Genomic DNA, 24,556 nt, shown 5'->3' on the forward strand with positions numbered 1-24,556 from the left:
GAAGAGAAAACAAGGACTGTCCCTCCTTACCTTGGCAAAGCTTGTTACAGATATGGAATTATATTATAGTCACTAGTAGGGATCATATATTTATGTTTGGCCTTCTATGCTAGACTTACCAGTTCATCAGCTCTAAGCAGTTTTTTCAATGGAGCTTCAAGGCTAGCTGTCTGCTGTGGCAGACTCACCAACATTTTGTGCAGTGGAAAGATCCACCATACTGAACAATTTTTTTGTAGCCCCAGAAATAAAATTTGAAAGCAGAGAAGCTTTATCTATACTCTTAGAAGCTGCAGATTGACAAAAAGAAGTTAATTTTGAAAATTGTCTGCTGGAAGGGAATTCTGAGGTTGCATGCTGCCAAAATCCAACTTCTAAAGTAAGTGAACAGGAATAAAGCGTAAACGTTTTTAAATTAGCTCTCTCACAGCTAAATGTAGAAAACTGTGATTTAGTCACAAAGTAAGAAATGCCCTGCGTTCACACTTCGAAGACCTCTTGTAAGAGATGTAAAAGACTGCATGTATGTCTTTATGTAAGACATACAAAGAAAGACTGCTGCATAGATGTGTATGTGAATGAGTGCACGGACAGTTACATTTGATGATGGTATGATTTTTCATTGTCTGCTATCCTTCTTCAGTCTTACTCTCCCCCTCACGCATTGTATTGATAAATGAAGAAAAACAGCAATGATGTCCCTGATAAAAGTGTGCTTCCTTAAAGCAGTCAACTTCTCTTTAAACAATTCTGCACATGGAAGGGGGGGAGAGGAACTATTGTGCATCGCTGAAGCAGCAGGCTTCAGGTAAATACCCAGGTACGTGCCACACAGTAAAAAGGAGTGGTCAGGAAATGAGACAGGTAGCATTAATTTATTAGTATAAGGAACGAAACAGTGTATCATTTCTGGCAGCCTTTCCATTCCTACTCCCCTCCATAATTAAGACATTCTAAATTTAATATAGAGTATCTGCTAAAAGATATTCAGAATTTGTATTCTGAGACAAAAAGTATTTTTCTAGTGCAAGTACAGTCTAAAACAGCTGTCTGATAACTGATCTTTCAAGAATAACAGAGTGCAACTAAATCCGGATATGAATTAATCTTCCCTTTAAATATTTGGGCCGAGTTTAAAAGCAGTAACGCCACCAAATTCCTATCATTGAGCTCCTATTGCATCTCTTTCTTTAAACCTGGGATTTACACTTTTTTTACCAGTTGTTTTGGCATGATCCATAAGTACTAAAGGAAGGGATCAGTATTCTACAAGTCTTTATTTCACAAATTTACTTGCAATTTACACCAAATTAAAACGTCTGTTTTGCTTTTTATTTTTCACTTCTAAATATTTTGGGCTTCTTTCTTATCAATCAGGTTTCTATATGCACATGGAAAAATGAATCCTAAACTTAATGCTTACTCTTTGCTCTGAGAAGAGCAGTCACAGAAGGGCTGAGGTTGGAAGGGGCATCTGGAGGTCAAAATGAAACAGAGCTTTTATTTTGTACATAACAAAACTTCTGAAAACACATACATTTTCAAAGCTTTGAAAAAATCATAGCTATATTTAATTTACTTTCGGTAAAAAGAGAATAGCCATGTCCTCTCTCCACTTTATAAGTCACATGAGCAGCAGAAACCAGTAAGTCCTGCTAACTGGTATCAGCAGAACGTTTCACATTGAACCAACGTGCCACAGCTGACGTTGTTTTAGCAGGTTTTATCTTTCAAAAATATTAGTAAGCATGATTCATGCTTGCTTACAGATGCATTTCAGTTTAATTGATTGTTGACAGGTATCATTAGTGACGGGGGTCATGGACAAAAATATTCCTGAATTTTCCTTGTGTACTTGACATGTGTGGTGGGCTGACCTTGGCTGGCTGACAGATGGCCACCCAGCTGCTCTCCCACTCTTGCTCTTCAACAAAATAGGAGAAAATGAGGAGGAAAAGCTCCTGGATCGAAATAAAGACAGGGATCAATAAGACTCATGGGCAAAACACAGTCATCCTGGGGAAGATTAAATGAAGTTATTGCCAACTGAAAACAGTGCAGGATGGTAAAAAAAAACAGGCAAAACTAAAACCACTTTTCCCTGCTCCTCCCTTGTTCTGAGCCTCAAGTCCACTACTTCATGCCTTAATCTTCAACTTCCTCCATCACCCTGCCTAAACATTACAGGGGGAATGAGTACTGGGGATTTCAGTCTGCTCAAAACACTTCATCTCTGCGTGGGGTTCGATCCTAGAATTGTCCAGCATGAGTCCTCTCCACGGGCTACTATCCATCACGAACAAACTGCTCGAACACTGACCCCCCATGAACCACAGTTCCTTCCAAGACCTCCTGCTACGTGCCTCTATGGGCTGCGGTTCCTGCCATGATCATGTCTCCACTGTGGTCTCCTCCACCCACGGGGGAACTGCAGCGTGGAGGTCTGCTCCATGTGGGACCCATGGGCTGCAGGGGGACAGCCTGCTCCACCAGGGGCCTCTCCCTGCACAGCCCGCAGGGGAACTGCTGCTGCCTGCCTGGAGCACCTCCTGCCCTCCTGCTGCACTCACCTGGGGGCTGCAGGGATGGTGCTCACTCCTCTCTCCTGGCTGCTATCATGCAGCATTTTTTTTTCTCCCCTTCCTTCAATTTGCTCTTCCAGAGGCTCAACCAGCACTGCTCCCTAGCCTGGCTCTGGCCAGCAGCGGGTCCCTTTTGGAGCCAGCTGGAGCCAGCCCTGACCTGACATGGGGCAGCTGCTGGGCTCTGCTCACAGAGGCCACCCCTGCAGCCTCCTGCCATTGAGCCCTCGCCATATAAACCTAATACAAGAAGCTATAAAAACCACAGGGCTCTGCTTATCAGCGTAACATTGTAAGCTGAGTTAAACCTAATTTTTGCAGTTCCAGGAACCGGCTGAGGAGTAATTACACGCCTCTTGCTGCCATCAGAGAAACGCTCGGTGGCTGCCTGGCGAAACAACAGCCTGGCGGGTGCGGAAGGCATTCACTCAGGGCAAACATGACCCAGATTCCCAACTGTTATTGCCCAGATCCCCCGCCCTGTGCAGCGCAGGGGAGCCGGCTTCTGGGGAGCCGCGTCTGGAATTCAGCCGGGCTGAGTCACGCCGCTAAGAATAGCCCGGCGACGTCCCAGCGGCTGGCGGCTTCTACACCCGCCTAGCCTGGGAACGAACAGAGCTCTTAACAAATAAATAAGAGAAAACAGAACAACAACAAAAAAAAATCAAAATAACAACGATAAAATAAAGGCAGAAGCGCCGCGACCCCGCCGCCCAGCGCCTGACAGGAATCACCTCACGGCCACCAACCGCCCCGCCCCGCCCCGCCGCAAACGGCCGCTCCCGCGCATGCGCCGGGAGCAGGCGCCGTGGCGGCTGCCGGGGGGGCGGGGCGAGGCGCGAGTGGGCGGGGCCGGGGCGCGGCTGGTGCGGGCGGGGCGGAGCCGGGGCCGGGGCCGGGGCCGGAGCCGGGGCTGGGGCCGGGGCCGGGGCCGGTTCCGGCGGCACGATGGTGTTCGAGTCGCTGGTCGTGGACGTCCTGAACCGCTTCCTCGGCGACTACGTGGTGAACCTGGACAGCTCCCAGCTGAAGCTGGGCATCTGGGGAGGTGCGGGCCGGCGCGGCGGTTGGGGGCGGTTGCGGCGGTTGGGGGCGGTGTGAGGCGTGAGGCGTGAGGCGGGGGGGGGTGCTAACGGCCGCCAGGTGCACGCGCTGCCCCCCATGGCGCCGCCGTCCGTGGCCCTGCCCGGGGCGCTGGCGGAAAGTTTGCCGCAGGCCGCCTCCGTGCGCGGCCGGGCTGCTCGCCTGCGCTGTTTTTTTTTTATTTATTTTAAAATTATTATTATTATTCTCCCCAAAAGAAGCTAAAAATACAGGGGTTGTGGCAGTGTGCTCGGTGTTGCTGAGGCGCTCGGCGCAGGCGGCGGCAGCAGCAGCAGCAGCCGCGGTGCCCCCCCGGTGCCGTGAGGCGGAAGGAAGGCAGCGGTAGCCGGCTGGTGCCGCGGCGCAGCCCGCCGTGGCCGTCGCGTTCCCTTTTCCGACGCGACAGAGTCGCGACAGCGGGTGCTGGCGGGGCGGTGGCCGCCTGTCCTGCTCGGTGGGCAGCACGGCGTGGCGCCCCGCCGTGCCCCCTTGGTAACACAGGCACAGGGGAGCCGCAGCGCCCCGGCTCGCTTTCCTGTGTGCCTGGGGAGAGGAGGCACAAGGAGAGGAAGAGGCGTGCAATTAACGGGTGCGTCTGCGGTGACCGCCCCGACTCTGTTTTCAATGTGCGTGCCAGGCGTCTGCAGCATCAGCACAAGCAAACGGAGGTGAAGTTGTTTTTTTTTTTGTGTGTGTGTGTGTGTTCATACACCTGCAGGTATGAAGCATCCTCAAGGTATTCCATGCCTAGAATTCTGTTCTGAGCTACTCACATACGTGAATCAGATTTGGATGCTCCTCCTGGATGTTTTTTTGCATCTTGGATGTTTCTGTTTCTCTCTTGCCGTTTTTGGAAACGGTGCCGTTATTTGATTGCATCTCTGTGGCACTATTTTGTCAGCTTTTCAAGGCATTTATTTGTAGGGTGTCTGCAAAGTTCAGGTACTGTATGCAGTCTTAACACTGCAACAGCAGATGTAACTGCTGGGGAGAAAGTAGTAGCTCTCAGTCTGCAGTGTTAAGGCCAAATATAGCATATTTATTCCAGATCGTGTCGTATTTGAAAAATGTGTCAAACTGGTTTGTTGTGAACTTAAGTTGTTCGGTTGTCTTAGTTCTTTCTTTCCATTCAGGGAAAGCAAGGAAAATATGCAATGTAAAATAGAGAATGTTCTATTTGGCTGCGTTTATACATTACAAATAGGTAAAAACTTACTTTTCAGCTCTGCAGATTACTGCTGATTGCTCTTGGCAGCTTATGGCTTCTATGAGGCAACTCTCACCAGGTTGTATGTGACTTAGCTTTCTCATCTAAAGCAAAGCCAAAACCTAAATATATGTCAAGTTTTGGTATTCAGCTGTTACATTTTATGTATATGTAGAGCTCAATTTCGGGATTTTTCTATGATTTCCTCTTGAAGTAGTTTTAATGTTTAGAGGTTTCTGAATATATTTTTCTTTAAACTAAATTATTATTTTTGTTATTATGGTGCCTTTGCACTAGATTCAAATTATTTCTTCTCTATATAGTTTGTACACTTGTGTTTTTTGAAAATTGATACATAATGCTGTGCTTTGCTCTGAGATGCCCATAACTGCTATGTAACGTTGTTGAGAAATCATCCGTAGAAGGTTATTTTTGCGTGGTCCACTGCATGGTGATGTTTCATGTACGTACATCTTCATCTATGTTTAATGGTGTGTTCATCTGTAATATTTTTTTCATTCCAAAGGTCTTGGAGATCTTCATTCCTCTGACTAAAAGGCAGTAGCTGTTAGTAGCGGTAGTAGACTTTTTGTTATATGGATGCTGTTGCTGATAATAGATCCTTATGTACATAGATCCTGATCTACTGATCAAGTCTACTGATAATTTTGTTGCCTTCTGTATTACTGTAATTGTGGACCTAAATTCTTTCTCTCCAATTCCCCCTTTCCCCATCCAGAAAAAAAGCACTTTTTTCTTCATATTTTGTGTAAAATTAACGCATTTGCAAGTTTATTTGTTTGCTCTAAAAGTGTTTCAGTTACAGCTAGCTGTTTGTCATGGTTCTGTGCTGTGTGCCTTTTGGATGCTATGGCACTGCTTGCGTGCTGTGCATTAATGTATTACATTTTTAAAAGTGTGTATTTTGTCCACCTCTGATAGATTAAATACCTGAGGGCGTTTATTTGGATGCTGTAGTGAAGAAGTTCTGTCATGGTGTATTTTACAGCTAGCCTGCTCATGTTGACTTATCTTCTCTTGGTAGACTCTGAATATGTGTATATACAGTTCCTTCTCCTGTGAGTTTGGCAGCTTTATTAATAACTATAATAAACACACACAACATTAATTTCAATTTTGTATAAAGAGAGAAGTCAGGATGTCATATGAAAACCATTGAATTTCAATCTGTGGAATGAAGTTGCATGCTTCTGCTAACATACATGGACACAGTAACTAGACATGTTTTCAAGTGTCTTCTTCTGCTCACTGGAAAAGTCAGATGGAAGGATAAAAATCCCAGCTGTCTCAATACTACAGATGGGACGCCTGCAAACAGGCTCTTGGCTGGGAGAGTTGCAGGAACTTGGTGACCTGAAATATAAAAGGTAATTCAAAAAGGAGGGTGCAAGACAAACTATAAAAAAAAATAATAATAATAAAATAATATCAATTTGAACATGCAAGGCCAACACTGGAAAGACAAAGGCTTAGAAACAAATATAATGGGAAAATAAATTGTTTTTCTTAAGACCTCAATTTGTATGAAGCAGAATAAAATGTTATTTAGTGTGCTTGGCAGCCATCAAGGAAAGTTTATTGATCAGATGGGAAGGCCGGTGATTTTGTTATGGTCTTCACTTACAAAGATAGTGTCACTGAGAATGCTGTATTAATGTTTAAGAACTTGCCTTAGAAGAACAGGTTAGATGAATAGTTAGAAATTTTAAGACATTTTATAACCTGTAAAGTTATAGTTAATACCTAAAGAAGTGATTGAAGCAGTCTGAGATGTTGCTGGTTATCTTTGGGAAACAGTGAAGCACAGGTGAGACTTCTAGACACCAGGGCAGACCAAGCGATTGTTTCACCAAAGTCCATGAGACTATTATTTCTTTAGGCTGGGTCTAAGTAACTTCATTCAGTGTCTTGATTAGACCCTTTGAACTGCACTTTAAAATTCTCTGTGGACTTGGGCACACCTACTAATTAGCTAATGTCTCAAGTATATCTTACATAACTTGCTATTTGAATAGCTGGTGTCTCTTATTGTGGCAGCTGTATCAGTAGGCTGGTACAGGCAGAGATACTTGACACAAGTTTTATGAGTACACAAGCCCTTCTTACCTACTTCTTCTGGGTACACCTATTAGTATAATAAAAGACTAGTTCTTTTACATGCTGTGCCTTGTTTAAGTATAGCAGATGCAGTCCTTGCCCTCACATACCAGTGAAGTCATTTAAACTGGCTGAGGGATGTAGAATATCTAGTAGTTTCTGCTGCCTTTTGTGATTTGTCAATAGATGTCAATAGCGAATGTGTTATGGCAGACACTCAAACCCTTGAAGACTTCCAGCATGTCTCCAGAAGGTATGATTAAATACTACTAATAAACAACACAAATACCAGTGGGAAATGATTGGCAAGGCAGCCATTTGTAGAAAGTGATCAAGGGATTTCACAAGCTCAGCTTGTTCTCAGTAGTGTGATGCTGTTGCTTAAAATCAGAAATTCTGTTAAAATATGAGCAGGAGTGTTTGATGCTGATCAGAGACCAGCAGAAGTACTTAAAGTTTCTGTTGTCTATCATCTTTAGTATCTCTTTCCCTCATTTTTCCCATCATAAGAAGTTCTCATCCCCCCCCCCCTTTTTATGTACAAGGACAGCACAGGTGTACATCCATAAAAACATCCACAAAAGGTGTACATCTGTAGGTTAAATGAGCAGGGTTTTTATGAGGATTAATTTCGTTCTCTGCCTGTAGCTTTTTGTGGACATCCATAACAAGATTTCAGTTAGGCCTCTTTAGTTGGACAGTTTACTAAATGTTATCTTATTTTCTTTGTGTTTCTTTGTGAGACACCTAAGTCCTTGGTAGTGGATATTGGCTCATACACTCAAAATATAAATATGAGTGTCTAAAATTAGAGCTATAAACCTATGTATTCAAGAATGATGATGAATGTTAGATTTCATTGAATTACTTGCAATGTCCAGAGATTAGTGGAGGTAAGAATTTGATTCCTTTATATGCCTAGTAAATCCTAGACTGTGCTATATGTAATTACAAAGGTTTTGTCTTTTGTTATTGTTTTGACTGTAAGTCTGCATGTTTAGCCATAGATATTTATACAAATCCAACTACTTGTACATACGGTTTTAAAGATTGTTTAGTTGGGCAATTTAAACACGTCTTCTTACCTGCATGCACTACAGTCTTCAATACAAAGAAACATCCAACTAAAATCCAAAACAATAAAATCAAGTACCTCTTTTATGTCCACCACCAGGCCTTTAGTTCCTTATTTCAGTGCTTATATTTTTGAGTGTGGCTTAATTTTTTGTAGTAGAACAGTCCCTATATGATGCAGTTGCACTTACAAATCTATACCATTGCAACTGAAACATTTGCATGTGATAGAGACTAAATTTTGGCAAAAAAAAAATAAAAATACAGACATGGTCAGTTACAGTGTCTGTAATCACAAGTGTTAAAATTGGGTGCCAGCTGAGGTCTCCTACCTTTGGAAGTAGTTCAGGTTTACTTGCAAGATTATTTACTCAGTCTCTTCCTTGCACTGACTGCTGAGTATAGAAAAAATAAATGTTGCATAATGGCACAAAACACAGTACTTCAGTAGCCTTCAGTGTGCCTTGATTCAGAGTGGTTAGACTCTCAATCAAGGTTTTTGCAAGTAGGTTGTGATATGTTAGTAAATGTTCATGATATGTCAGTAAATTGGTATTAAAATTGAGATGATTGCAGCTTTACTAATTTATGTATCTTCTAATGATTTCAACTGAAACTTATAAACTTAAACTTATAAACTTTAAAATCATAAATGTAGGAAAAATGGTAATTTTTTTTACCCTGCTTCCCTATCTGAACTCTATATAGAATTGTCAAAAGCTTCTCTTTTGAAACAGTACGGAAAAAACATCATGTTTTCTCTCTGTCAGTATGATGTGCTCAGGTGAAGTAAGCCATAGGTGTCCACAACAAAATATTATTTGTAAGTGCATGGGGTAATAGTCCTTGCTCACTTTGCAATGATTTGTTTTTGGAAGTGTTAGAGCTGCCACATTACAGCCTAAGGAACTGTGCTTCAGCTGAAATGCATCATTTGCGAAACCCTTGATAAATGCAACGTAATGTTTACTTAGCCCACAGTGAAAGTGAAAGAAACTAAACCTAGTTAAATTTCTTCATATGTCATGTAGTCTTAGAGTTTTCTGATGAACATCTCATCTGACATGTAAAAATACAAGCTGTGGTAGCTTGATTAGAAGTCTGAACCTTTTTATGCTGTATATCTCTTGAATTACTTACCATGGATACAACTAGTGTTGTCTTCTTGGAGAAGGTGAATGCTTATTATTATTATTACTATTATTATTATTATTATTATTATTATTCCCCTCTCATATAATAGAACTTTCTCTGGTGAGTGTTACAATGTTCTGTTTAGGGTAATCTTTGTCGGGGGATAAATTTAGTATAGAAATAACCCCAGCAGTAAATAAAAGGCACTGCCTTGTGGTTTCCCATAGACCAGGTACAGTTACTAGAGTAGTTACGGACTACCACATGGCATGCTTCATTTTTTTTTTTCTTTTTTCCCTTTCCTAGTGCTCCCACCAATTTGTTTGTATTGTAAAGTTTAAAAGTGGAGCACCCAGCTCAAAACCGACCTTTTGTGTAGAGTATTTCTTTTGATAACCTGGTAGCAGCACATAGCAAATGTATAGAATTGTACTGGAAATGGCTATCTATAGATTGTTCTGATGAATACATTAGATCATTTAAAACTTCATATTTTGTGAGTACTGCAAGGTGGGTAGGTTAATTCACCTAGACAGGTCTACAACAGACATTCAGCAACTAAAACCAACTCTTGCAATAAATGCCCTTTTAAGATTAGAGTCCCCTTACCCAAAATTGATGCTACTTTGAACAGCAGTCCAAAGCAGTCATCACTGTGTAACTGCAAGAATACTTCTTGTAGTTGGAAGTCGTGTCCCCTGGTAGGTTTGGCCATTTCTAGCTTGCATCTCCAAAAGGAAAACACTATTGAGTCAATGAAATAGTATTTGCAATCTTAAGTCATACTCCTTTGCAGGCTTGTAATCCACTTCTGGTTTCCTGAAACTCATTTATGCTTCTGTTCATCTGTATCAGGTGTCTGTTCCATGTGCATATGTTAACACTATACAACTAATTCAAAGGTAGCCATTGCATGAATTTCCTGGACACTTAAAATGTTTGTTTGTGATGGCAAGCATCTGATGTCAAGTATTTTGTAAAAACAGATCTTGCAATTAGAATGTTCTGTGTTTATAGGATACTGAAGTTACTGTTGTCTTACATCTAGAAATTGGGTGTACTGAAGTACTTCCTGTGAACTTTCATAAGCCTGTAAATGCGATTTGCAAAACTAAGATCTTTCAGGGGGGAAAAAAAAAGACATGTAAAACTAAAGCTGCAGTGTGGCTTATTTCCTTCACAAGTGTAGGAAGCAGATGGTTGAGGAAACAGAAGCAAATTTTTAATTTTGAAGGGGTCCTTATGAAATGCGACAGTTATTTCCTACATTTTTATTTTGAGGAATCGCAGGTTCTTTTCCATGGACATGCGAGCTCCATGAGAAAATCCCAAAGACTGTTTTGTAGCCGGTAGGAACAGCATATTCTTAATAGTCTTCCATGAGTACTTGAGGTGTGGACTGGGGGAACCTTCCACACTTGTTAAGGCTTGTTAAGTGTGTACCACTACTACTTTGCTTTTTGAAATTTTACCTGTTGGCTTCTTTGCTTTTAGGAGCTGTAGCACTGAAGAACCTTGAAATAAAAGAAAACGCACTGGTAAGTCATCAGTGAAAGCAAAAATAAAACTGCTACAAAAAATATTCTAGGACATCTTTGAGGTTTTTTTTTGGTTCTTATTTTAGAATATGCAGACTTTAAATGAAAACTTACTGTTCTGTTTGCTTTGCACTAGGGTGTGGGTTGTCTAATAAATTTGAGATTAAATTTAAAGATGAAGACAAACATTATATACATCATATAATATGTTTTGCCAAAATTAAACTCAACAGTTTCATAAAGTATTGTGTTGAGGTCAAAAAGAATACTGGAAGAGCTTTTTGTTCCCTATAGCTTACAGAGGTAGGAGCTTGCTCTTAAGAATGTATTTAGCGTAGCATGGCTGAACAGCCTAAATCAGTAATGACTTGCATATTCTATTATATTAAGTCTTTTTCTTTCAGTGATTGAGGAGTATGTTTGTTGTTAAGGTTATTTCTGTCTTCTCTTACTAGTGAACATTTCACAAGTTGCTGAAATGAGTTTGTATTCTAAAATACTTTCTTTTAGAGTCAGCTGGATGTGCCATTTAAAGTTAAAGCAGGACATATTGGTAAGTTACATTTTGTAATATACCCATGCAGGAGTTACCAAACATACTGCTCATCCTTGCAAGTAGCTCTGGACATCCTAAGCAAGTAATTTTCTTAATTTGCTTGATTTGCATGCTTTGTACATCCTGATTTATTTTTTTTTCTGAAAAAACTTTGAAGAAGTTTATTCCTTGAGCAGGTATGTTATAGTTAAGACATTGGATTATTGTCTAGTCATATCAATATTAATGAAAAAAGAACCCAAAATAGCAAAGATGAGCAACTGAGTAGTACTGAACATCATTTTTTTATTATTTATTTTTATTTATTTATTTATTTATTTTTAAGCAAGATTCCACAACTGATTTTGCTACCCTCTTCACTTTTTCTTTTAGCTTTTATGGAAGGTTTTCTCATTCCAAGTTGAGTCATGTAAAAGTTAATGGTTTCTTAAAGTGAACTAAATCTAAAGCCAATATATTTCCTTCAAATCTGCCAGGGAAGTAAATTTTTCTTGTGACCGACATTATAGTTTACTAAAATTGGCACTTGTACGAAGAATTCGAGACACTATATTGTCAGGATCCCCATGCTCACAAACATGTACACTCTATTTTAAGACTCTCTTTCGCAGTAAAGAAAGAAAGAAAAATGTTTTTAAAATTCTGCTTTTGGTAGTGTTAAGCTGACTGATTATGTATGTGCTACTGATGCTTTTTGTGTTATGTGAGTGCTGCAGTGGTTTTGGAAGAAGGATGCATTATTAGGAAGACTGACTATAATTTAAAGGGGTGAGGAGAGGAACTGCAGACTTACTAGTTCTGTTGATGGAGAAAACTTGCTGAATTTTCATTTGCATGAAGTGTAAAACAGAAAACCCAAAAGACACCTACCTCAGATACACGTTTTTTTCCCTTTTTGATATAATAATTGGTTAGAGCTTTTGTGGTTAGTGTCAATTATCTTTTTAAAAATCTTTCTCCTAGTCATGTATGTAACTGTATAGCTGAGCTGTTTCTTTGTGTTTCTAGGTCAACTTAATTTACAGATTCCATGGCAAAGCCTTTATACTCAACCTGTTGAGGCAGTTCTTGATGGAGTTTATTTGCTTATCGTGCCCACAGCCAGTAAGTTAATATAGTGACAAAAGTGAATGTGATTGGATGGGATTTCAGAAGTCTCTGTAATTGGTTGGTATTGAACTTTATTTTTAGTAGACACTGTTATGAAATTCACTTAGTAATGGCACTGGGGTATCCTTCACCAATTCAGATTTAGTCAGTTAATTTTTCCTTGTTATATAAGTGTTAACAAAATGTGTAACAAATTGTTTTTGAAACAGCATCTTTCCAAAATGTGCAAAGTTTTCCGTATTTCTTACGTTTTTTACATTGTGTATCTAGGCATAAAATACGATGCTGAAAAAGAAGCCAGGCAGCTCTTGGAAGCAAGGCAAAGGGAATTGCAAAGGATAGAGGAAGCAAAGCAGAAAATAGCTGACCAAGGTAAGAGTAGGAAAAGATAATGAAAGTGATGCTATTTTTTTAAATCCAGAAAGATGTTGTATTTATCATTTAGCGTTCTAGATTCATGTTTTCCTCCTGATATTTAAAATTACCTATTAGTTACAGAATTGTATTTACATGTAGAAAGTTTGCAAAGTGTCCTAACTGTTATTTGAGTTAACTTTTAGCTATTGAACATTTTGTGTGAAATAGTGTTCATCTTTGGAAATCAGATGCTGACTTGCATAGAATTTTGATTCTCTTATGTGTCATTAATATTGTAGCATGTGCATCCTGAAAATGAAAGTTTCAAAAATAGATGTGATCTGATGTAAATAAAGCTTCTGAAATATTATTTTTCTACTTGTAGCATATGTTGCTTCTTTCTTTCCTTTTCTTTTGAAAAAAAAAACACAAACACTTTTCCCCGTTAGCTGTAGAATTCTATTAACTCTTTTTAAAGATTTTGTAATTTGCGTTTTGATGGATGTTAAGTCTTGTCGTCTTAAATTGAACTTTTAGTACTTCTAAAAAATATGTCTTGGCCAGTGATACTCAAAGTGGTCATCTCGTACTTTTGAATAACTTGTGTCAGACAATAGGCTAAAACCTTACAGTCTGAGAATGTAATTGGTATAGATTTTACTGAAAGAGAATATTTTTATGAAGTTAGAGTACAATGTATTAGAAAACTTATGTATCTGTCAAATGAACTTTATGATATTTTTTTCCTCTAGTTTAGTTCAAAATACTTTAATGCAAATGGAATATTTAATTATTTTTCTTAAACTTAGATAAAGTAAAAGAAGAGAAACAAGACACTTTTGTAGAAAAACTAGTCACTCAGGTCATCAAAAATCTGCAGGTGAAAATTTCCAACATTCATGTTCGCTATGAGGATGATGTAAGTAATTTTGTTTATCTTAAGATAAGGCATGTGCACTGTAACATTAAATTAGGAACTTGTCTTCCACCCCCCCCCCCCCCTTTACTTTTTGTGGTGAGAGAATCCTAGTAAAGTTTTGAAATTTCATAGTCTTCCACTAAAAATGAAAACTAATAAGAAGGTATTACAAACATTGTTGGAATGTAGGTAATATAGTTGCCAGATCTTTCATATATATGTACTGTGGGCTGTTTATTTTCCTATGTAAATTTAGAGCACATGATAACACTTCTGTATTTTCTTCGCTTTATTAGATCACAAATCGGAATAATCCCTTGTCATTTGGGATTTCACTTCAGAATCTAAGCTTGCAGGTAATTTTATTTTCCATCTAAAAAGCATGCTGATGTAGACAAATGGTGAAGTTTGATTTTTTCTGTCTAATGAAAGAATATCCACAATCCTGCTCTATGCATAATGGTAACTACTTGGTTTATTAAATCCAGAATAAATATTGATATGGTTGCCATTAAAGATAAAAAGCTTGGTGATAAAACAAACCTTTGGGAAGAAATTTTTATTCTTCTGCCTGCTACACTTTATGGTTGCCAAGCATCAGACTTTGCTGGATTTGTGCTCTTTAAATCTGTGAATATTTTATTGAAAGTGCTATGAGGCCCAAGAAGGAAGCCACTACTCTATCTTAGGAAGATAAAAAAAAAAACTAAAAAAAATGTGGGTGATGTGGGTGGCACGTTGCTTCAAACTGGAGTTCTGTTCTTTGATCTGCAAGCTTCAGTATATGGAGCAAACATTAGTTATTTTAGACTGTATACATTTATTTTGGAAGAATACCTAGTAGAAGCAGCCTTCTAGTTTGCTCTGAATCAGTAGCTTTTCTGTATAACTAGTAATTCTAAAGAAATTGTATTTAAGTATTACTTTCTTAAGTGCAATAAGTGTCTTATGAATTCTAGTTTGTAGCCTGTTTAAGACACAGTGAAAGCTTTTTTCCAGCCTTTTCGCCAAAACAATTTTGCATGATGAACAAAAACTTGGGTGTTCTTAATACATTGCTATTGAAGTACTTGTCACACTTGTCTTGAAAACGTACTGTAGGTTGTACAGGTTGCTGTTGAGCTTGAACTAAGCAGCTACTTCCAGAATTGCAAAAGAATTCAAGTCTCTTTTTATCTCTTTTGAAAGAGCTTACCTATAAATAATATAATAAATATAAATAAAAATATTTTGCAATACTGGAATCTTTTGGTTCTTGTGTGCAGCCTGCCAGTCACTGCATGTATATATACGTTTTTTTGAGGTGAAGTAGCCTGATAAAGTTTACACTTATGAAAATAATGGTTTAATCTTCTGAATTCGGAAGATGGTTCCCCATTAATTTCAGTGGGTTTTAATTGTGCTAGTAGTTCTGCCTGTTCTACTTGTTTGTTTCAGAGATGATAAAATGTTGGTGTATTATAGATAGCAGAATAACTTTCATTAATTCTCATTTTAGACCTCAGATAAGAATTGGAATCCATGTTTACATGATGAAACTGCCAAGTTGTTCTACAAGGTACAGTATAAACTGTGTGCTAAAGAAACAACTATTGCAATACAAGCTAGCAATGAGTTTCAATTCCTTTTATAATAAGATGGTGTAATTCTAGGCTTTAAAATAAAAATGTGCAGTCTGCAAGGAACATTCTGAATGTTTTTATTCATCTAGACTGTGAAATTCAAATTTCATATACAATTTTTAGACGTATTAATACATACGATCTGTTGTTTTTCAGCTTGTACGACTGGATAACCTTTTTGCTTACTGGAATGTGAAATCGGAGATGTTCTATCATGGTGGTTATGATGAATCATTGGTAAGTAAAGGTGTCTACTATTCTAGTTCAGACTGAAGCGCTGACTGTGCTTCACATTCAGTTCTGCTTCCATTTATGTTGATGTCCTGGGGAAATGCTTTGTTAGTAATGATTTATTAGGAAAAACAGTAAATGTTGAAGAAAAAGAAGAAAGAAAAGTCCTTTGCAATTACAAAACTATATATAATAGATGGTCATTTTTACAATTCAGTTATTTTAGTAGATAAAATAATAGACCTCTAACAAATTTTATTATGTTTAAAAATAGATGACTGTTTTGAATTGTCCTGTGTTTGAGAGGGATTATCTGAAACCCATACTAAACCATTAACCTTTTGTATTTTAAAAGTTTATCATGAAATAGAAATTAAACTGTTCTTAAACTCCACTGTATGTTTAGGTTAACTTGAAACAGGGAGTTGCCAGCCACAATGTGATTCCAGAGGGTTATGATTTTGGTAAGTGTTATTATTTTATTTGGAGCTGTAATACACATGTACATTTTAGTTTTAATTTTTAATACCTCTTAGAGACTGGTACTTCGTCTATTATTCAAAAATCTTAGTAAGGAGTATATTGTGGAACGCATTATTTCATAGGATTAACTGTCTCTCTAACACTGAATACAGTACTGTATACGTATCCTTAAAAAGCCTTTGGTTGAAGTCTTTAATCATGTATCTTTCAAATGTAGCATCATAAATACTAACTGTTCACATCCATTGTAATTTCTTTATTCTAAGAAATTTACTAATAATCTGTGTTTCGTAGAAGTTATGTGAACCAGGGTGGTTTGAAAAATAGATTGATAGCCTTCAGGTCACCCACCTTAAGGGCTGTGTATCAATTTTTGTTAGGGGTGGAAACAGTAGCCAAAAAACCTCTGATGCATCAATTCTTTTTTTATATAACATAGCACTACCCTATTGCAAGTTCTAGTGCTTTGAGTGTTGCTTACATTAGTCAGAAAATCTAATTGGCTACACTCAATGATGGCAATTGTTTACTTATCATTGCACAGAAGAATATATGGGTTTTATTTTTCATATGCTTATTTAGTAAGCGTTTACAAGGCAGAATGGCTTTTGAGAAGAGTCTGCTCTAAAGCAAGTTTGTAGTTCACCACACGCAAGGTTAATGAAAAGCATTATTTTTATCAGATTTTCTTACTGCCTTTGCCTGAAGAAGGAAGACATTTATGTTTGTCACTATTCAACTGCCAGAGTACTATTTAGTAATACACGTATGTTCCAATTTCAAATCTATCTCTTTCAGTTGCTAGCTTTGACTTTCTTTACCAGAAAATAATTGTAAACATTATCTGTTGTCCAAGTCCTTACATAGAAGTTCAAAATGATTGAATGCAAAATTCCAGGATTCAGAATTTAAGCTCTTAAAATTTAGTGGCACCATCAGACACACAGGTATTTTAAGAATTATGTCATGCCAGTATTCTCTGGTAAATAAAAATTATGTCTGTTGCAGAGCTGTTCTAATGTCTCTCGAGTGAGACAGTGATAGGAATGTATAAAGTCTGTTTTTCTTTCTTGGACTCTAAACACAAGTATAATGCAGGAAGGATGAAAAATGAAATGTAAGAAGCTAAATACAGGGAGAAAATGAGTAGAAATGCTACCACATAAACTTCAGAAAGAATAACAAGCTTAATGTAAAATGAAGTTAGGTAGATGTACACATTGCTTCATCTTGGAAGGATGCCTGTTTTCCACATGTATGAAACTGACAGTGAATTTAGAATATTTGTTATGTAGGTGATGTATCAGTATTTCTGTTAAAGTAAAATGAATTCTATTTGATAAAAATATGGTTTACAGGAATTCAACCAATATACTAATTATTATTGTTTGATTGCTTTCCTGAAATGGATGTAAGAATTTAATCTGATATGGTGTCTGAAGGTTATATTGAATGCTTGCTATTGCCAAATTGAAGAACAGCATTTCTGTTCTGAATCTTTTTTTTCACGTGAGACCTGCTTCACTTTACTTATTATCCATACTGATATTTTTTTTCCATGATTACCTAGGCTTTTATTTTGGAAAGGTAGAATGTTAGCTACTCACTAGTGTGAGCATAACTTACGAAAAAGCCTAACACATCAATACCATTAATAATAATAATAATTAATAATAAGGTTGTTTTTCATTTTCTCTTTTGATGTGTTACATTTTAGGCAAATCTGCATTAATGTATAGTCTTGAAACATGGAATCAATATTTCCTTATACAAAGGAATTACAGGTTGGAAAATTAATACAAACTTAGATTGCTTGAGCAATGAATAACCTTTTAGTTTTTGGAAATCAAGTGAAATGTAAGGCACAATCATTATGGAATAAGATTTGTAGTGAAATAAATGCTATTTCTAAGACCATTTTGTGCTATAAATAGCATATATAATAGGATTTTTTTTTTTTTTCAGATACGAATTGTTAATTGAAACATCTGCCATGTTTTACTGCATGCAGTAAATTTTGTGGAAATGTTCCACTAGCCATATCACCAGGATAAAATTGGAAATCTGAGTAAAGATTATTTTAAGCTGTTAAGTGTTACTTATGGCAGTCCTGAATGATTTATTTGCCTTTTTTTAAAGTCAACTTCTGTTTTTCAGTATTTCGTCCGATTTCAGCTAAAGCCAAACTGCTTATGAATCCTCGATCTGATGTTGATTTCTCATCTCCAAAAATGGATTTAAATGTAAAGTTAGAGGACATAGCTGTTGAATTCAATAAACCACAGGTATAAATTATTTTTTGAAATTACATGTAGTGGTAAGGAGGCTTGTTAGCAAACATAATAGGAAAAAGTCTGAAATGTTATGATAAGTGCACAGAATTGATTCTCATAGTGTTACTTTTCTTTGTAAATTACTTTGTCTTTAAAGTAAAGAAAGAAATGGTTTACATTGTTCTCAGAAAAACAATAACACTCAGGTTTGATTTTTTTTTTCCTAGTATTTCAGTGTCATGGAGCTTCTTGAGTCTGTTGATATGATGACTCGAAATCTGCCGTATAGGAAATACAGACCTGATGTTCCATTGCACAACAATGCCAAGATGTGGTAGGCATCCTCCAACTTTGAAAACAATTTGTCAGCTGTTCATTTGAAACAGCTATCAAAGGGTCATTTTGTAGTTTCAAGAAGAATTGACTTCTAAACTCCTTAAATAAATCCTGTTTTGTTTAAAATTTTCTTAAGCTGGCAGTACTTAAAAAAACAAATCAAAAAGACATTGCTGCTGAGGTCCTCAAACCAAAGATAAGGAAACAATATTTGAAATTGTGTATCTACTGTCTTAAGAGACTGTTACCAGAAAATTAAATCAAATAGTATTTTTATATCCGAATTCTGTTCTGATGAAGGAGAGGTCATTGTGCAATAATTACTATTACAAGAATATGGCTATGCAGATCACAGAGAGTTTTCATTTCTTTTTAGAAGTAGTCTTAATGAAATTGTTTAGATACTTTCTGCGTGCGTGTATGTATATATATTGTTGGGCATTTTTTCTACAAGATTACTCACAGAGTTTTGGGAATCATATCCTGTCAACTTTGGGTGGAAAAAAAAATAAATTTCTTAAATTCTTTTGTTGAACACAAGTGTGGTATTAAACAAGGGATTTGACTATTTCACAACTTAAGTTATATTAAGATAGAGTCTGCATAGCTCTAGGTGTCTTTTCGGTATGCCAACAGAAATGTAAACTGTACTTCATTTGACTGTGCTTTAAGGTGGAAGTATGTTATTTACGGCATCCTTGAAGTAAATGTTCAACCTAAACTCCAAATGTGGTCATGGGAACATATTCGGCATCACAGAAAACAAGTGAAGAACTATAAGGAGATGTATAAAACGAAGATAACATCAAAAAAGCCTAATGAAGAAATCTTAAAATTTTTGGAGGTGAGCCATTTTACATTAAAGGCTTAAATGTTTTTCATCTTTCATCAATGTATTTTCTTAAACATTAATGTTTACATGTTCATTAGTTAGTACTAATTTACAATAAAAATTTTCAGTGGCTTGATTTGCAACTTCAACAATACCTTTCTTTGTGAACAATATTAGTAAACATTAGTTATTTTTTAAAATTAATAATTACGGTGAATAAAAACATACATGGATGTGCTTTTCTTTTCTAGATTTGTTTAAAGTTTTGAACTTGAGCACATTACTTGGGTTGTGTTGAAAGAGTCATTACTGTTATTTCCTATAAGACAGTAAGCCATGAATTCTAACCAAATGCAATCATCAAAAAATAATTTTTCGCTTCTTTTCTAGGAATTTGAAAAGACCTTGGATATTTTTAACATCACTCTAGCAAGGCAACAAGCAGAAGTTGAGGTAAAATTTAATTACTTAAGTGAGTCCAAGAACATCCACAGCATCAGCTTGTGGACATTCTGAGCAAATGCGTTTTAGTTTTGGTGTTTCAATTATGCAGTCTTCTAATTTTCCTTGTGTTTCATATTTGTTATTATAATGCATAGTTAGTGTCAGCCTACAATTAAGCAAAAGTTAAATAGCTTCATATACTACATATTTAGACTAATGGATTTGGGGGTGAATTTCTTCCCCTTTTTGGCAAGAAAGATCTACTGCAAAAATGCAGTCAAAGGATGATAGAGTAAGTCAAGTTGGAAGCAATTATTTCCATAGCTTGACAGTTTTCAGGCTTCCGTTTTTTTCCCAAACAGCCTAGAATTCACTAGTTTATTCCTCTCCTTCCTCATGCCCTGTTAAAGTGTTCTGAATACCTATTTATCTAGTATGTTCACACTTTGTTACTATTTACAGATGTTATTCCAAATATAGGTAATACAGAATAAATTTAAATAGATAATCACGATAAAGCAAGACGATGTGGTTGTAGAAGTAGTTAACACCTAATTTGTTAGCATTGCTTTTCCTATGATAGTATGTATGCTCCTTAGTTTTCAACATAATGTCTGAGCATTGTCCTAGGAGAATATGAAATTTAGAATTTGAGATGAAGTGTTGATAGTAAAACTTCATGAATTGAAATCAATTATTATCAAAATGCCTTAATAAGACACTTAAAATTGTTGTTTTGTGGAGTATATTAATTAACATATGAATGCAGTTTCACAGTGATAGATACAGTATTTCTAAAAACTCTAATCAGAGGTCTATAAAAGTGATTTTTCCTTCTAGTTGTCTGTAACTAAATCCAGATGTAGGTGCTTGTATAATCACTTTTTAGCCTTCCTTAGAACAGGAAGACACGTTCATGTTCCTCCTCTTCAGTTGTTTGGGTGAACTGGAGTGCTTTTCATTAGGAGTGTTTTTTTTTGTTGGTTTGGATTAGTTCTCATTTAATTTTGGCTTGGTTTTTATCTTGTACCATGTAGTTTCTTTTGGTGTTATCTCTTCCCTCCTACTTCCGGTGAGGTGAGGGAGGTCTCCAAGAATTTCTAGTCTTTTTCCCTGTTTTTTTTTTTTTTCCTGATGACCTAATTTTATCATTTTCTCCAACGTGACCTTGCTGCTTACAAAAGGTTATGTCAAACTGCATTCTGGTGATGATCGTATTCCAGTCATGAGTTTTAAGATTCTGTCATGCTTGCAAGTTGGTCACAAGCAAATGAGTTTTATTTTTTTGGGCCTTAAGCCCTGTATGTGAATAGTGTTAGGGAAGCACCTTGAAGGGTAGGGTAATTCAGCTGGAAAGGACCTTCAAAGATCAACCTAGTCCAACTGCTAGCTAACTCTCTGAAATAATTTCCAGATATTGAATAGCAGGTTATGGTGATCCTGAGCTGTTCTACCTCTATTGATGGGTCAGAAGCCATCTGCCTTATTGGTATCAGGTGATACCTCTCTAGAAGGTCTCAAAAGGATATTGTAAGAAGCAATCCTATTAGTAGCTTGGTATCCTGACTGTTAGCTTTAAGTCAACTAGGAGTTTAAAGGAACACTGTATAAGTGAGGGCTGAGTAAGACCAGATGAAAGACCCTATTGTTTCTTCAGCTTTTTTTTTTTTTTTTTTTTTTAAAAATCACACCTAGAGTTGAATTTCAAGGGTTTGATTTTCTCCAGACTGTGAAATCAAGTTACCCAGGGCTCACATCTGTGAAGCCAGTGCCGTCTGATCTTCTGGGAACTTCCTGGCCTAGAGTTTACAGCAGAAAATTCTTGCTACGTTTTAACCTTTGTCACTAGCACCCTCTGCATCAAAACCCAGCTTCAGTGGTCCAGTCCCTGTATGAGCATGAGAAATTCTTGTGCTTTCAGTCTGGAGAAAACTTTATAGATGATTCACTTAAATCAGAATAGATGATGTTACTCTTGGTTCTCTCTTTCTCTGAAGCAGAAAAGTTTACCTTGCCAATAATACTTCTATAGACTGGGCTTATATTCATTTCAAGGCCACTGTAGATGAGGCAGGGGAAAAGCTCAACAGGATTTCTTCAGAAAGGGTGAACTTCACATCATGCAAAGTTATTTTCTATATCCTTGTTATACAATTTTGTTGTACAGTTTTCCTCCCTTCTTTCTATATGCTTTCTTACCTTGGGCTCTGGTGCCAGGTGTAGCCTCAGACATGCCTTTATGTGTCATTTCAAGTTGATGGAAGTTGTCCTTGACCACCTACTCCTTGGTGTCCTAGAAATCTCTAATTTTAGAGGTTTAACAGCATTTTTTTTAAACATTTTGTCTATGATTCTATGATTCTTTCCTTGCGTCATTTGTTCTCTGACAACTGTGTGATAACTGGGTATCCTTTTTGAAAACAACACTGGATGATTTTGTGCAAAGTTTTTGAGGTCTTGTGTTCATTAGCTGATGTTCTGCATCATTTGTCTTAGGTAAAGCAATAGTACCAGTTCTGAACCTTTTGTGTTTTTATAGTGAGGCCTGCCTTCAAGTGCCCTTCAGTAGCAAATCCCTAAAAGGAAGCTGGTTTATTGCTAGCTGTTTTCCATAGTTGGCATATGTGTCAGAGACATGTTCTTAAACACTGAGAAGGAATCCTTATCTCACTGACTTTAGGCACCACGTTCAGTAGAACACCTCTAAAGTCAAGGCTTATCTGTAAGAGTTTGTCTTTTGTGATTATATTAGTCACAAAAATACTTAGATTGTATGGTCTGCTATGGTTTGAAAGCTAATCTGTCTCTTACATTGCTTGATGTGCATTTGCCATCCCTTATGCCAGCCTGTGGTCAATTTGTAATGTAGGTGGTACTTTCTCTGAGGACCCTGTACTGAAGTCATCACTGGCATCAGGCAAGATGGGAGGGCATTTGTACTGTTGTAGTTATATGTATCAGACTCAGAAATGTGTTCTCATATTCGTCAAGAGTAAATATCTTATTACTGAAGTAATAATTTTCTGTTTTTGTTTTTCAATGCTGTTATGGACATCCACCCTGAAATGAAAAATATAGGGATCATTTAAAATTTGTCCTGTGCTAAATGTTCAGTAGCTCACATGTGTTTTTAATTATTCTTGTTAAGGGCATTGTTTTAATGCAGAGAACCATATAAAGTTGGAGAGTTTGGGTTTTGTGTTTGTTTGTGTGTGGGGGAGAGCTAGAGAGAAAATCTGTGTAAGAAACATTTATTGTCTTAAAATAAATTAACTTTTGTTGACTCTTTTTGTTGAGAAAGGTGATTGATTTTATCCAAGTGAGAAGACAGAAGTGTGAAGAAAATTACTTGCATGTGTTTGATAATTTCAGGCAACTAAAGCTGGATTAAAAATATACAGACCAGGAGTAAAACAAGATGATGAAAATTCTGGTGGCTGGTTTAGTTGGATATGGGGCTGGTCAGGTGAAAAAAAGGAGGAACAGAAACAAGAAGTAAAGGGTTCAAGTATGTTCACTTATTGCTATTTTTTTTCTGTTATTGAAAGTTACTTATTAGAATAATAGGTCCTTAACAACAACTTCAGAGGTTTTTTTAACACTTGGGCTACTAGTTGTTTGGCATTTGCATTTTCTCTTATCCTTTTTTGTTGTTGTTGATGAAGTTGTTAGTTACTTTTTACAGTGATACCTTGTACTTCCTTCCATAGCTGTTTCTGAACTGTCTTTGATTCATGCTTTCTCCTTTCCCAGTTTTAGCAATTGTCCGCATAGAGTACGGGGGGAGGGAGGGAAGGGCTAAAGTGCTAAAAAACAGTAACAGTTAATGGAATGTAGGCAATTTTATTTCCATTATTTTTTAATTTGGCTATTTCATGCAGTGTATTAGAGTATGATTCACTTAAGTACAGAGCACCTAATAAATGTTCCGGAACACACAAGTCAAGCCAAGAAAGGTGTCTGCATTTTTAGGAAGATAGGAAATTAAATAGTTCAAAATGCAATGTGTAACTGTGTTTTAAAGCACAATTTAGGAGACTTAAGACTTTGCTTTAAACACCTTTTTTTTTTTTTTTTTTTTTCTTTTTCTGATTCAGGGCATTGTTGGCAGTATCCACCATAATCTACAGAGCTAGCTACCAAATACTTGAAAATATGTAACAGTATTTGTGTTTTTTAGATACCTAGATTGTGTTTAACCTATTGTGTGTCACAGGTCTTGAGGAGCTGATGACACTTGAAGAGAAAGCTAAACTTTATGCAGCAATTGGATATAGTGAAACAGCTGTGGATCCAACGCTTCCAAAATCAGTAAGATATAAATATAATGTTAAACAACTACTATTTTTATACTAGAAGCCAAAATCTAAGCATGATAGGGTAGCATTTTTAAGATTACTTGAAACTCTGTCTCTGTATTTGAGTAATGTCGTGACACTTTTAAGTTACTGCCAGCTGCCTTTGAACGGAGCATACTTAGGTGTAGTTTCATGAGAGTGGTTATAGAGCTTTCTTTAAATATTCTGGAAAAGCTTAGAAAGAAATCTTGCCCAATTAAGTTAGAATAAAATCATATAAGTAGTATATTGTTGTTTAAAGTATGAAATATTTCATATATCCTCTTACAATAGTCAGAAACTCTTAAGGAAAGTACATT

At 37.0% G+C, this 24,556-nt stretch overlaps 1 protein-coding gene across 4 annotated transcripts in view; it reads left to right on the top strand.

The window, feature by feature from the left end:
* The first annotated feature begins 3,443 nt into the window (after positions 1-3,443).
* VPS13A (vacuolar protein sorting 13 homolog A) overlaps positions 3,444-24,556 on the top strand; it is a 125,054-nt gene continuing 103,941 nt past the window's right edge. For 2 of the 4 annotated variants that reach the window (XM_072031723.1, XM_072031722.1), the window contains exons 1-16: positions 3,444-3,630; positions 10,693-10,736; positions 11,247-11,289; positions 12,301-12,396; positions 12,673-12,774; positions 13,569-13,678; positions 13,975-14,034; positions 15,177-15,236; positions 15,457-15,537; positions 15,938-15,995; positions 18,172-18,299; positions 18,515-18,621; positions 19,296-19,467; positions 19,846-19,908; positions 23,272-23,407; positions 24,116-24,210. In XM_072031723.1, the coding sequence (XP_071887824.1) occupies positions 3,531-3,630; positions 10,693-10,736; positions 11,247-11,289; positions 12,301-12,396; positions 12,673-12,774; positions 13,569-13,678; positions 13,975-14,034; positions 15,177-15,236; positions 15,457-15,537; positions 15,938-15,995; positions 18,172-18,299; positions 18,515-18,621; positions 19,296-19,467; positions 19,846-19,908; positions 23,272-23,407; positions 24,116-24,210 (1,455 nt within the window). In that variant the 5' untranslated portion in view covers positions 3,444-3,530. The remainder of the gene's footprint in view (positions 3,631-10,692; positions 10,737-11,246; positions 11,290-12,300; positions 12,397-12,672; positions 12,775-13,568; positions 13,679-13,974; positions 14,035-15,176; positions 15,237-15,456; positions 15,538-15,937; positions 15,996-18,171; positions 18,300-18,514; positions 18,622-19,295; positions 19,468-19,845; positions 19,909-23,271; positions 23,408-24,115; positions 24,211-24,556) is intronic. The other 2 variants (XM_038170117.2, XM_038170119.2) reach the window with 1 other exon arrangement.

This window comes from Anas platyrhynchos, chromosome Z, assembly GCF_047663525.1.
Source record: "Anas platyrhynchos isolate ZD024472 breed Pekin duck chromosome Z, IASCAAS_PekinDuck_T2T, whole genome shotgun sequence".
Lineage (NCBI taxonomy): Eukaryota > Metazoa > Chordata > Aves > Anseriformes > Anatidae > Anas > Anas platyrhynchos.